This window comes from Nicrophorus vespilloides, unplaced genomic scaffold, assembly GCF_001412225.1.
Source record: "Nicrophorus vespilloides isolate i.1.1-1 unplaced genomic scaffold, Nicve_v1.0, whole genome shotgun sequence".
Taxonomy (NCBI): Eukaryota; Metazoa; Arthropoda; class Insecta; order Coleoptera; family Silphidae; genus Nicrophorus; species Nicrophorus vespilloides.
Genome location: NW_017096281.1, coordinates 41,993 through 55,373, shown reverse-complemented (window position 1 = coordinate 55,373; position 13,381 = coordinate 41,993). Strand labels below are relative to the sequence as shown.

The 13,381-nt window shown below is 39.8% G+C and overlaps 5 protein-coding genes across 7 annotated transcripts in view; 2 read left to right on the top strand and 3 right to left on the bottom strand.

The window, feature by feature from the left end:
• Position 1: 1 nt before the first annotated feature.
• Positions 2-3,753, bottom strand: LOC108556515 (bifunctional purine biosynthesis protein PURH). 2 transcript variants are annotated; one of them, XM_017912661.1, is made up of 6 exons: positions 3,710-3,753; positions 2,131-2,173; positions 1,241-2,067; positions 539-1,187; positions 225-385; positions 2-165 (listed from the first exon to the last, which is right to left on the bottom strand). In XM_017912661.1, the coding sequence occupies exons 2-6, from the start codon at positions 2,144-2,146 to the stop codon at positions 46-48; spliced, it is 1,773 nt and encodes a 590-aa protein (XP_017768150.1). In that variant the 5' UTR covers positions 2,147-2,173; positions 3,710-3,753; the 3' UTR covers positions 2-45. The 2 variants fall into 2 exon arrangements, with proteins under 2 accessions (XP_017768150.1, XP_017768149.1); XM_017912660.1 differs by lacking the exon at positions 3,710-3,753 and having other exon boundaries at positions 2,131-2,413.
• LOC108556518 (charged multivesicular body protein 5) lies at positions 2,663-3,600 on the top strand. The gene is made up of 2 exons (XM_017912667.1): positions 2,663-2,871; positions 2,936-3,600. Exons 1-2 carry the CDS (start codon positions 2,803-2,805, stop codon positions 3,527-3,529), a joined length of 663 nt encoding a protein of 220 aa, XP_017768156.1. The 5' UTR covers positions 2,663-2,802; the 3' UTR covers positions 3,530-3,600.
• A 61-nt stretch (positions 3,754-3,814) lies between the features above and the next one.
• On the top strand, positions 3,815-5,161 carry LOC108556516 (mediator of RNA polymerase II transcription subunit 4). 2 transcript variants are annotated; one of them, XM_017912663.1, is made up of 3 exons: positions 3,815-4,180; positions 4,244-4,761; positions 4,819-5,161. In XM_017912663.1, exons 1-3 carry the CDS (start codon positions 4,113-4,115, stop codon positions 4,989-4,991), a joined length of 759 nt encoding a protein of 252 aa, XP_017768152.1. In that variant the 5' UTR covers positions 3,815-4,112; the 3' UTR covers positions 4,992-5,161. The 2 variants fall into 2 exon arrangements, with proteins under 2 accessions (XP_017768152.1, XP_017768151.1); XM_017912662.1 differs by having other exon boundaries at positions 4,244-5,161.
• Positions 5,162-6,330: 1,169 nt separating this feature from the next.
• On the bottom strand, positions 6,331-10,990 carry LOC108556519. Its single transcript, XM_017912668.1, has 2 exons — positions 10,923-10,990; positions 6,331-6,804 (listed from the first exon to the last, which is right to left on the bottom strand). The coding sequence occupies exons 1-2, from the start codon at positions 10,930-10,932 to the stop codon at positions 6,560-6,562; spliced, it is 255 nt and encodes an 84-aa protein (XP_017768157.1). The 5' UTR covers positions 10,933-10,990; the 3' UTR covers positions 6,331-6,559.
• Positions 10,991-12,315: 1,325 nt separating this feature from the next.
• LOC108556514 (sonic hedgehog protein A) overlaps positions 12,316-13,381 on the bottom strand; it is a 13,036-nt gene continuing 11,970 nt past the window's right edge. The window contains exon 3 of the mRNA XM_017912659.1: positions 12,316-13,276. Within this exon, the coding sequence (XP_017768148.1) occupies positions 12,588-13,276 (689 nt within the window). The 3' untranslated portion in view covers positions 12,316-12,587. The remainder of the gene's footprint in view (positions 13,277-13,381) is intronic.

The window sequence follows — 13,381 nt, the reverse complement described above, 5'->3', positions numbered from 1 at the left end:
ATATATAAAAAAAATGAGAGAGAGAGTTTAATTTTGTTTTGGAGGTTAATGATGGAACAGCCTTAGTGTGGTGTGAGCGAGGACGATGTTGTGTTCGTTGCATGCTGCGATCACTCCGGCATCGTTGTTTGAGCCTTGCGGGCTTCCGATGTACGAAACTCCGCTCTGCAAACATAAGGAATAAGTTTGTTGTTGTTGTTGTTGTTTCGGAGATGTTAACTCACCAATCGAGCCCTGTCGATGTTGTCTCTGAATGGGAAGAAGGCGTCGGAAGCCAGAGACACTCCGCTCAATTTGCCGATCCATTCACGTTTCTCCTCTTCGGTGAGCTCCGTCGGCACTTCGTCGTACATCGCCATCCACGTGCTCTTATCCATGTCTTTGCCTATTTGAAAAAAACATACAAGTAGTAATTAAGTGTTTAATATAAACAAGTATTGTAAGTAGGCGATGGTGCAAATTATGCGTTATAAATCACCATGGAAACAAGCATAGGTGAAGTTTTTTTTTTGTTTTGTTTGAGATTATTGCAACGCACCTAAAGAGCCGTTCACGTAATTGTCGATGGCGTTTGAGATTTCCGCGCGTTTCACGCCCTTCTTGAACTTCATGCCGACGACGTTCGGGTGCTGCCTGAGCCACCAGTTGTCGGCCTTGTCTCCAGCGAGTCTCGTGCAGTGGATCCTCGACTGCTGTCCAGCTCCGATGCCGACAACCTGGCCGTTCTTCGCGTAGCACACGGAGTTGCTCTGCGTGTACTTCAGGGCGATCGTCGCTACGATCAAATCACGTACAGCTGCATCCGGTAAGTCTTTCCTTGCGCTCACGACGTTGGCGAAGAGGTTACCATCGATGACGGCATCGTTTCGCTTCTGCTCGAGCGTCAACCCGAAGAGGACTTTCCTCTCGGTGGTTTCCGGCTCGTATTCGGGATCCATCTGAAGGACGCAGTATCCACCTCCTTTCTTCTTCTTGAGCAATTCTAATGCTTCCGGTGTGTAACCTGGGGCGATGATGCCGTCGGAGACTTCGCGAGAAATGAGCTTCGCCGTCGGTTCGTCGCAGACGTCTGAGAGGGCTACGAAGTCACCGAAGGAGCTCATGCGGTCGGCGCCGCGCGCCCTTGCGTAAGCCACGGCAAGCGGACTCAACTTGTCGATTACATCGGTCACCATGCACACGCTCGCCTAAATTGTTATATTATATAATATATGCGTTTTAATAAGAATGATTTGATCACCTCATCGTCGGTGAGGGGAACACCGATGGCTGCGCCTGCCGGAGACACGTGCTTGAAGCTGGTGGCTGCAGGAAGTCCGAGCGTCTTCTTCAGTTCCTTGACGAGTTGCCAGCCGTTGAGAGCGTCGCACAGATTGATGTAACCCGGGGACCCGTTGATGACCTTCAGCGGAAGCTGCGGCAGGTTCGTGTACAGCTGTGCGGGTTTCTGGTGCGGATTCATGCCGTACCTCAGCGAGAGTTGCGCTTGTCCGTTGCCGGCGAACTGTTTACGGAAGTAATCGGAGATTGCCAAGTCGTACTCGGAGGTGTGGATGAAGGCCTTGAGGGCAAGCTGCTGTCTCGTCTCCGCGCTCGTATCAAGATTGCTTTTGATCTCCTCGAGGACTTTGCCGTAGTCTTTGGGATCGCAAACAATGGTGACACGACTGTGGTTCTTGGCGGCAGCTCTGAGGAGTGTCACTCCACCGATGTCCACGTTCTCAACAGCATCGGCAATAGTCACGTCCGGCTTGGAAATGGTCTGCACGAACGGATAGAGATTGCACACGACCACCTGGATCATGTTAATCTCCTGCTCCTGCAAATCGGCCAGATCGCTGGGGATGTTTCTAGAGAGGATGCCTCCGTGCACGGCCGGATGCAGCGTCTTCACGCGACCGCCGAGAATCTCTGGCGCACCGGAAATATCGCTCACATCCTTAACGGGAAGACCAGTATCCCTGAGCGCCTTCGCCGTTCCTCCGCTCGCCACGAGCGTGAATCCCACCTCGTGCAGACCTTTGCCCAGCTGCAAAAGCCCCGTCTTGTCGGACACGCTGAGTAGAGCTAAAAACGGAATACATCGTCAACTTCTCTATATTCGATCACTTGGAAATCCTCAATTATTACCTATGCGCTGCGCCATATCTCGTTCACTGGAGATCGAAGAACACTGGAAACAGGAAAGACGTGCTAATATTGAATAAAGAATCGGCTGATAACGCTAGAATTTTTCCGAACGTTAAAAACTGATACGCATATCACTCCCTCCTTGGCCTCTAAACTCTTTCAATTTATTGCAAGATAAACAATTACTGCGACAACGTAGAAGCCGCGCGCTATTCTTACAAATATCCTCATTTGTCTGTCTTGCGTCTAATGTACGATAATTGCAACATTTGACCCCAATAAATATCATCTAATTATTTACTTATTCTGAAATTCCAGTCAATCACACAATATAATAACGTACAATTTCAGCAATCACCAAATACATTGCAAAGATGAGTTTTATTTCACACGCATTTACTTGGAGATTTTTATTTATTGACTTAATCAGTTGCATTTATTGTTATTTTTTTGATTATTTTCTGCAATTATTCATAAATTCATATATTTCTTTGAATTTTGCAATGTGACGTAAATTCCAATTCGAATTTCCCGCGTTCCCTTTTTGACGTTCACGTCTGAACGATTATTTTGGCAACAAATGTCTGACTGACAGCTAATGTCAAAAACGCCTTACTACCGAAATAACAAAGATATTTGCGGGCCGGAGAACTCTTTTGTTTTTTAGCAAATATGAACAGATTATTTGGTAAAGGTAAACCGAAAGAGCCAGGTCCTAGCATCAACGATTGCATCACCAATGTAAGTATAACATTTTGAACAATATAAAAAACATGAATAGTTTGCTAATTAGTTGTGATTGCAGGTTGATGCTAGAGCGGACGCAATCGAGAAGAAAGTAACGAGCTTAGAGAATGAGCTACGTAAATACAAGGATCAGATGTCGAAAATGCGTGAGGGACCTGGAAAGAATGCGGTCAAGGCAAAAGCTATGCGAGTGCTGAAGCAGAAAAAGATGTACGAGCAACAATTGGATAACTTGAGAGGACAGTCTTTCAATATGGAACAGGCCAACTATGCCCAGCAGATGCTCAAAGATACACACACCACCGTTATAGCCATGAAGGATGGCATGAAGCAGATGAAGAAAGAATTCAAGAAGATCAATATTGAGGAGATTGATGATGTACAGGATGAGATGGCAGATATGCTGGAGCAGGCTGATGAAGTGCAGGAGGCGCTCGGCAGGAATTTCAACATGCAAGAAGTTGATGATGATGAGCTGGCTGCAGAATTGGATGCTCTTGGTGATGAACTTGTCTTGGATGATGACTCCAGCTATCTGGATGATGTGCTGAAGGCGCCAGAAGCGCCCAACACCAAACCTGAGGCAGAGGCGAACAAGAACAAGGATGGAATCGCCGTCGACGAGTTCGGTTTGCCGCAGATTCCCAATTGATGAATAACAAATAGGAGGAAGAGAAAAATCTATTTTAAATAATTTATATTAAAGATTATTTTTTTTTTTAATTTTTTTTAAATTCATTGCACATAAAGCTTTATCTAGAGATTAATAACTATGTTATAAAAGGACCTAAGTGATCTACTGAAGTTGTTAATAAATCTGCTTCTAACTTACGAACAAAATGGAGTGAAAAGCACGCTTTGGAAACTGGTTTTGATTATTGAACAATTATAGTGATTGTGGTTGCAGAATTAGAAAGAAGTACCATCTTGAGGAAAAGGGTTGGAATTTGCAATAACAAACTGTTATTGCAGTTAAAGACCAGTTAATTGAAAGAATATTATAGGTCTTGGTAATGTAAATTTTTATTTTAAAAAAATAATGCAAAATCTATAAATTTGTAATGTCTTTCAAAAGTGATGCCTTTTCACTTATATTGGCAACAATGCTTCCAAACCAGTTTACCCAACATTACAAACTGAATGTTTACCAACTTTCGCTCTGTCTGGTTCTGTCAAAATCAGAGATATTCTAGCGTTGTTGGAGTAAAGTTGTGTTTTTGTTGTTAACAATAAAAATGAGTTCGCAAATAAGTACCAGAGATAAACTGCTGTATATCGTGGACGATATTGAGTTGATTGCCAAGTAAGTTTTACTTTATCAATTTCTTCACGAAACGAATATTCTATTCCCTGTTGTTATTTTTAGGGAAATGATTGAGAATGCAATTGCACCGAAGCACGCTAAGCTCTCTGGGGCTGACTATGCACAGCTGACAGAATTGCTTGTTGCTAAGGATAATGAGTTGAAGGATACTCTGCAATTAGCCTCTGAGCAGGCCGATATCGATAAGAAAATGGATCTGCTGAAAGCCGAAGTGGACAGACAGGATCAAGACATCAATCAGTTGCAGAAGCAGCTCAAGGAAGCTGAACAGATACTTTCCACCGCAATTTATCAGGCCAACCAGAAGCTTCAGTCGATTGCAAAGGCTAACAAGAGGCCAGTCTCCTCGGAGGAGTTGATCAAGTTTGCACATAGGATTAGCGCTTCGAATGCTGTTTGCGCGCCGTTGACATGGCAGCAGGGTGATCCCAGAAGACCCTATCCCACTGACATCGAGATGAGGTTGGGTTTCCTCGGCAGATTGAGTGATCCTGTCAATGGGCATTTGCTGCAGCAGCAAAACAGTTTGTCTGATATCCATAGATCTGGACATCCCGGTGGTAAGTCTAAATTCTTGTTTACACTTTGCGAATTGTTTACTGATGGTTTCGTTTTAGAAATTCCGGCATCGCAGCCGAATCAATTTGCCTGGCATCCATCTGGTGAGATACACATGGGCGTCGGACAGGGCAGCGTCGCCATGGACACGAGAAATCATAAGCAGGAGAACGAGGATGTCGAGGTGATGTCGACGGATTCAAGCAGCAGCTCGTCCAGCGATTCTCAATAAGGACGGAATTGTATATCATCTAATTAAGAGCATCATTATCTTATTTTTCACTGATTCCGTGTTGCAAAAGTGATACAACTCTTACTCATGTTATATTGTATATATCATAATTATGTTGTAGGATTATTAGTGTAAGGTTAAATGTAAATTTACATTTTTTTATATATAAAAGGAACAACTATAATATATCTTATTTTCTATACTTTATGTGATTATATTCTTGAATCCGCTTTGCACCAAATGATTGAAGACGCAGTGTACGTTAAGTGAACAGAGCTATTATGGTTGCATATACGTATGCAGCAGAGGTTCCAAAACAAAGTTAAATACAACATCAAGTTGTTGTTTTTTTTTAAATTTCATTTGACTTGTAATTGAATTGTTTTATGCAATAACAGTAGAGATTAAATTAGAAATCATTTAAAAACTTCTAACTAATTAATGCATTGACGGTTGCATATTTGAGAAAGCGTTTGTAAACATTTAAAATAATCGCATCAACTTTGCAATTGTTTAATAACAATGTTTGTTATTGATGAAAGTGCGGTTTTGTTGATCATCGAATATTTCCCGTTCGCTAAACCAAACGTAAGTAAGTTTTAATCATTCAAAAGTATTCGTAACTTGTTCGGTTTTCGTTCCTATTGCGTTTTACGTATATTTGCATAAAAATGTTTGAATTTGATTTCTATACTTAGATTATTTGTGATAATATATGGTTATTGCAAATATGGCTGGTAGTCGTTCGGCTTTTGTTAGCTCACTTAAAGCCACCTGCAAATATTCCTGTTTCCCGTCTATTATTATCATCATCATCTAGTTTCGCCTTATCTATATTTATTTAGATATTTTTAGACCTGGTTTTCTTAACGCGGCATTTCCAAATCTAATCCCCGACTTTTGCGTACTTCCTCCTAATCTCAAGTCAGTCCTTCGCGCAAAATGATTTCATCATCAACTAGATGTGTAAATACTTACTGTTCAATGCAGCAGCAATGCTTTTTTTTATTTTTTGGACAGCGAATGTTTGCGTGGAAAAGGATGGAAAGAAAGTGATGATTGTAACGAGTAAATCGATGTTAATGACTCGTTTTCCATAATAAACAAAGCGTTCGGTGAGTTTGCTCGGAGGCGCGGAAATCGCGTTGATTAAATAATCGCAATGTTTAATTAACTCATCGCAGACGCGCATGGATCTACGGAGAGAGAAAAAGGAGTGTTTGTGTGCGAGAGTGAAAGAGTGAATCTGATGCCGTTTCGCTTGTTCCCATCTGAATGAAGGCGATCGCGATCGTTTTGTTTTCTAATGATTGCCTCTTAAACGGGCGATTATAAATTATTGCGGCGCGCGTTAATTGAACAACATGCTTGGAATCGCTAATTGAACATATTTTATTTATTATTCCTCGCTTCGATATTCAACACGGACACATTACATATCTATCTATCTTTATATATATACATATACACATCGTCTTCTCTCTGCAAAGATTCATCTTCATAGCGCACGCACAGTTTCACATTTCAACAGTTCCGTTTCCGGTTGTTTTTTTTTGCTCTTTTCTTCCTCATACTCGTTCCGTTTCGGTGGGCTGGCTGGAGCAGTGCGTTATGTTGGTCAGCGGGATCGAATCCCTCGGGTATCGCAGACGGTCGCTCTTCCGCCTCGGGGGACAGCAAATCTGGCGGAAGACGAACGCGTAGAAGAACAGCAGCACCCCTATCACAACCAGCAGGAGTCCACCGATCACCACGATCAACACCATGTGTATGTGCTCCATTTCCATGGATCTACAGACCGCCCGTGGGCATCCTGAAATTAAGCAAACATTTACCAACTTCCTATCTCCACTCTAAATTGCGAATGCATTCAATTGTCATCCAAGTTGAAACGAGTAACTTTTACACAACAAGTACTTGCAAATAATTGGATGTGAATAGTTTCCATAAAAACAACGAAACTAGTTGACAAGTGTAAAACTTTGATGTATTTTCTAAAATTCTAAAAATAGTGAATCAAAGGTTCACAACCTCTGCAATTATTATTTGATCCGTGTTAAGTTAATGCTAGTAGTAACGTCTGGATACGATCTGAATATGTAATATATATATTATATTTCCTCTTGTTTCGTGTATAAAATGTTGTACGCTTCGGAGCGAATCAATTTTGATCGGATTTGCATTTCAGAGTTGCGGCAGCAGCGGGGCTTCAAATAAAAATACCAATTTCATTACAAAGTAAAATCAGTTGAACCCCCCTTGTCTCTTTCTGGTCTCTCCATTTGCATCCTTAAATTTTCCTCTCTTTGATTCTTTTTTTTTACACGCACCGATCGTTTTTTTTTTGCTTTTTCACCCTCGCAAACTCTTTTATAGAAACGCGGGCGCGCCCGGATTTGATTCACTTCCAACCGATTTGGCTTCTGCGAACGATGATAATGTAATCGAAGTCGAGCGTACGTTCCACCTCTATCCAGGGTGGATAGAGGCGGATGAATCCAGGGACAAAATGATCAAAGCGACCTTTTCTGCAGCCGTTCCATCAATTTTCCGCTCGCCCTCATTCTCTCCACCACATTCAATCGTGCGTTCGCTACTTTTGTACATCTATTCTCTTACCACTCTGTTTGTCAACAAAAACGACACGGACTCAACGCGAATGTCGCAATTCGCTAAATTTGCAAGACAAACGGCCGGTAATTGGTGCGACAAACAACTCGCAGATTGCACTAATAATTTGCGCAAACAACGACTATTTTGTCTGTGCAAATAACTTATACACATCCCGACGACGACGATGATGATGATTATAATGATGATCAGTAGTTTATTTATGACACATGCACAGTTTCGATTTTGAGATCCATTATCGTGTTGCGGAGAAATGAAAGATCAAGCCAAGAAGTGTTAATGTTACCGTCATGTGTACACACACTGCGCTATAAATAATCAGAATCCAATGCCAAAAGCTCGATCTGTATTGCCCAAATGTTATATTTTAAACAAACTGTTGTTTATATATGATAATGAAACGTTATTATTTGTATTTGAAAATAATTTTTTTTTGTCCTTCTATTTTCAGATTAAGCGACAAATTTGCGAATCGAAGCAGTGAAGTGAGTACATTTATAAACTTGAATTATTACTAATTACGTAAAATCCATTCGATTTAATACATTTGTTCGTCAATTCAGTTGTTTTTTCATCACTGTAAAAATACGAACAATAATAGGTTATAAAAGTCAGAGTAAATATTGAAAGTGATAATAAAACAATTGATTGTGTATATTTAGCATGGTATTATTAGATAAGTGCAATAAAATATCAATTTGGAGCATATGGTCGATGATATTAACTTGCATTGATATGATACAAGTATTATTGTTTATTATTATTTAAGAATCAATCTTTATTTATTTCCTACGGTAATTAAGATGAAAGTAATATAAGAAATAAATAAGTTCATCCTTTTGCTAAATGTTTACGTTTGAACGTCGTTAAATTGGAGTGTGTATCCATGCAACGGAACACTGAAGCGATAACAGACTTTTATGTAATTAATCCAAGTGTTTCTTGTTTATATATTGTTCGGTTGATTTGTATCAGTTTGCCGGCGATGATTAAATTGGATTCGCCCGAGTATCAACAATTTTGTTGTTTGCCCAAAAAATAGCCGTGCGAAGAATTCGGCGAATTTCTAATTGATAATAACAATAACAGTAAAAAAAACAAACAACAATATATGAGGGCAAAGGTCCTTGAGCTATATCGAATTTATTATCGAATGATAATAAAAAAATATACTTTTTGATGTTGCGGTGTAGGGTGTGATACGGATCTGACTGGATGGAGCAATTCGGCTAAATCTCGAAATATATTTTTGCTGTCGTCGTTTATCAGCAGAAATGTGCACGAAAATTACATTTCAGAGTAGTTTGTTATCATTTCCCAAGCGCATGTAATAAAGTATTTTTAATTGGGAACATCGTAACTCTTGAATATGTTTTTTACGTAAATTCGCAACTATGTTGTTTCTTTTCTTATGTTGATTATATAATAATAATTATTAATACTGCGGTAACAAATTGAAATTGTTAACATTTACAAACCACAGAAAAACAAAACAATTTTGTTGCGTCGTTCTTTCCTTATTTAGAAATTTCGTTAAAATTTCAAAAACTATAAATGTTTTTTTTTTATGAATGCAAATATTACAAATAAATGTATTATATCAATGGTTTTTAAGTGAATCTAAGAGATTCCGAAGAACTGTCAAGTGAAATTGATTTATTGATTGATTGATTGATCATCAACCTGTTTAGTCCAACGACTAATTTGTCATTCAATGTAGAAATGTGCAACGCGTGAAAATGTTTACGTCGCGTACATTTCTCACTTTATTTTTGATTTCTCATTCTTTATTTTTTTTGTTTTTGTTTTCTTTCTGCTCGTTTCTCCGCAATAAAGGAAATATGTGCATTAGGCGTTTCGATAAAGTCGTTATTTACGGACACATTTGTCGTGCCGTGTACGTATAATATTATTATTTACGGCTACATTGTCCGGATCAGCGGTAAAATATGTTAGAAATGCAAACCTCTCCGGCGTTTATAGCAATATTAAAGCCGAGTTTATACCTCATTGTTTCCCTGCGAACATCTGATGATAATTCAATTAGCAATCGGCGATCCGCAGCGTGCGGAATTTTTACGCAATTTATTATTGTTTATTAACGCTTTCTCGATGTAGAGAAAATACTAACAATTTATATATATATATATAATTACTGCTTGTACGTCTATAATTAATTTCAAGTAATAATTTTGTACATATAAATTATTTAATTAATGTTTCAATTAAATTTCGATTTTTGATGCATGTTTGAAAGCAATTATAATTGATGTTTCGTAATTCAATGATGACAATTTGTTTCAAAATAAAAATGCGTAACGATTTCAATTCTGGCAATAACATAAATGTATTATCGGATTATACATTTATCTGGAATTATTACACGCATTATATGATGGATGTTCGATGAAGTCACGTTTTGCGATTAGGTTTTTTCAATTGAAAAAGTCGAAAACAACGGAAAGTGTTTTGCGATAATCCATCACGTTTTTGCAATCTCCACCATCGTAACAAACGTCACATAGATTCACTTTAAGTATCGTTATGAAAGAGATGAGAAACAAACAGAAAGACGACGTATGTTTATCAATTAATTACGCGGTTTCCTTTTTGTTTGATTGTCGTTTTTGCGGTTTTCTCGGGTTTTCCGTCGGTTTTTCTATAGCGAAGCGCCGTATGCGCAATCTAAACAGTTCTATTTCCGGATGTGTTAATATTTACGAAATGCTCGACTCGATAGACCATGTGAATCGCGTTCGAATGAATGGATGAAAGCAAAGCGATGATGGTCGGTTTGCTATATTTTTATTTGGTGCGAATCGATAAAATCGCCTCTGTTATCAAATGATGTGTATTTTCCCGGTGCGTCGCGATGCCATCATCTCTCTCTGTTTCATCTCGTGCAGATTAGATGGAGAGACAAATATTTTGCTAGCAAACATTGGGTTTGCACCAATCTTCAATCTGAGCGAAGATCAACATCATATCGTTTTCGTTGAAGTCGTCTCCTTCGTTTAATTTCATCCATCCATTCATTTCCACCCACACTCACGTCTCCCCCGCAAAGAAAACACAATCAACGTAGAAGTGTGTGGATGAAAGCGAAGCGCGAAATGGGATCTGTCGTTAATGATTGCGCGCGATAAATTTAACGGGTCGCTATTTGTCCGTCTCGCAATTAAACAACTTGTCGCAATGAATTTAATTGATTCATTTGCATCTCTCGAAGACCAGACTAGGCCGCTCCCGCACGCACCGGATATACCAACTTGTATGTGATCTCTTCTTCACCTTACGCACTTTGTCCCATCGACGATCTCTGCAAACTGCAAACTTTCCTTCTTCTACGTGTCGATGCCGGACGTTCTTCGGTTCCGCAACTACTGTGGAAGCGTCCGAACGAGGCAAGCGAACTCGCTAGGAGCGTCGCGACGCCCTCGGCGCAGGTGGACGTCGACGCGAAGTACTTTCGAAATTGTTTTCGCCTTCCTTCAATTCATTTATTCTCTCGCTTCATTTGTTTCCGCCGTCTGTGAAAAGTTAAACAAATGTTCGTTTTTGTTCCAATAAATTCTGCCTTTTCCCTTCTCAAAACAAGTTATTCGAGCGTTGCATTTTCTTAATTATTTTCTTGATGATTTATAACTAATTGAAATATTAAATTTAATTGCAAATCTAATTAATTAATTTGTAGTTTAAAACGCAGTATTCTTGCAATGATTCTCGTCGACATTGGATTCTAATGTAAACGGATTCAAAGCTTTGAAGATTCCGCATTGTGAATAATCTAACTGTCTGATGTAAATTCGCTTGCAAGCACGAATGTTGTTGTTTCGATTTAAATGTGAAGAGAGAGAGAGAGCCGCCCTTTTATAAAAGTAAATAACGTTTTACCGTTACACGCAGTCTAGACGTTTAATGGCTTTCCAAAAGTCTTTTGATGTTAATAATACTGCCACCCTGTCGTATCGATGATGGCTGTACGTGATTGGATCTTAAAATCTCATTAATTTCTCAGTAATAATGTTTAGTTTTACTACAATAACAAAACGATGACAAATTATTCTTAATTATATTATATGAATTTGTGAAGTAGCTTTGTCAATGTTTTCAGTCTGTTTCGTACAACCAATAGTAAATTTTATGGTTTGCTCGTAAAAGCAAATAATCTTTCGCCTCTATTCATATTTCCACATGAATTATTAATGCTTCGGCATTTCTTTTTGTCTACTTATGATGCAATGTGGAAATGGCTTTTGCTGTAAACTTTTCTTTTTCTTTTTTAAATTATTTTTAGGCAACTAGACTCTTGCAAGGTGGAGGTGGTAGGAAGAGGCAAGAAAGAAAGAAAAAAGTGGGTTTGTTTCCAGTTTGAATGATTTTAATTCGTTTCCCTGGTTCGTCCATCGCGTGTCCTCTTGTTAAGAGTAGTAAGCCAATAAAATAGCGACAACAGTAACAGTTGACGATCAAAATGAAAAAAAAAATAACCAGACAAATGCCGTACGCTTGCTTCTCTTTTTATACATTAAATAATAATTTATACAGGGTACAAAAAAAAAATAAAATAATAATAATAGATTATACAATATACAAAAATATGTTTTTTTTTATCACTTTATATATATATATATGTGGGAATATATATATAGGTATGTACATGGAATGTGGAGAATTTACAAATTTTGGGGGGGGTCATGGTTGAAAATTAAAGGGAGGGGGGGTAAAAAACAAAAATAAATAATGGAGATTTTTAGTTGTTTCGTTTTTGTTTAGTTGGGGGAGGGGGGACATTAAATGTCGAAAATGTGGAGGGGGTTTGGGGGTGTTCGAAACAAATATTAATAATATAAATAATGTGTGTAAACGTAATAATAATTAATTTGCTAATTATTAAATCACTGGCCACTTGATTTAAGTTTAAAAGGGAAATTGTTTATGTTCATGTGTGTGTCTCTATTTGTATCACTTGTGCATATGGGACGGGATGAGGTGGTCGCCGAAGAAGTAAAGTATCCTGGCGTACCAATGCACCCCGACGGTCGTCGGAATTGTCGTTGCGGTCGTCGAGCTCCGTTGGAACGGTCTGCTGATGGTTTTCCAGATGTGCAAGGCACCGTTCTTCCAATTGTTAACGAATCGGAGGGGCGCGAAGACCCAGTGAGCGAGACCGGCGTCGTCGATCGTAGCATAGCAGGAGGCGGCGACACCATCGACGACGACCGTCCCGGCGGTCGTCAGAGGCGCGTACACACCGATTCCACCCACTTGCTGTACCCCGACCACCGCGTCCTTCACCAACAAGTCACTGCCGTCGTGGTCCTCGCTGACCAGCAGCTCGGAGCCGATCTGTAGAGTGTCCGCGTACACCGTGACCGTAACGTTAGAGCGCACCGTCAGCACCAGGTGAGCGGGAGTCACCGTCAACCGCTTTCCGGAAGCCAACTCGAACTGGAGGAATTGCCGCCTCTCCTGCGGACTCCTATCCAAGAACAGCATCACCTCGCTGAACACCGTTCTCCCGGTGCTCCTCTCAACGGCCATCACCCTCTCTCCGATCATCAGCTCGGACATCCTCTTCGTCTCCCCGGACTCCAACGTCACGCTGCTCTCCCCGGTGAAACATCCACCGTATTTGGCAGCTTGCGAGGATTCTGAAACACGCGCAAGAGAAGAGAGGAATTAGCATTAGAAAATTGAGCAAATCCTGAGAAGCAATCGCGACTTGCGTGCACGTACATAATAGAGAAAAGAAAATG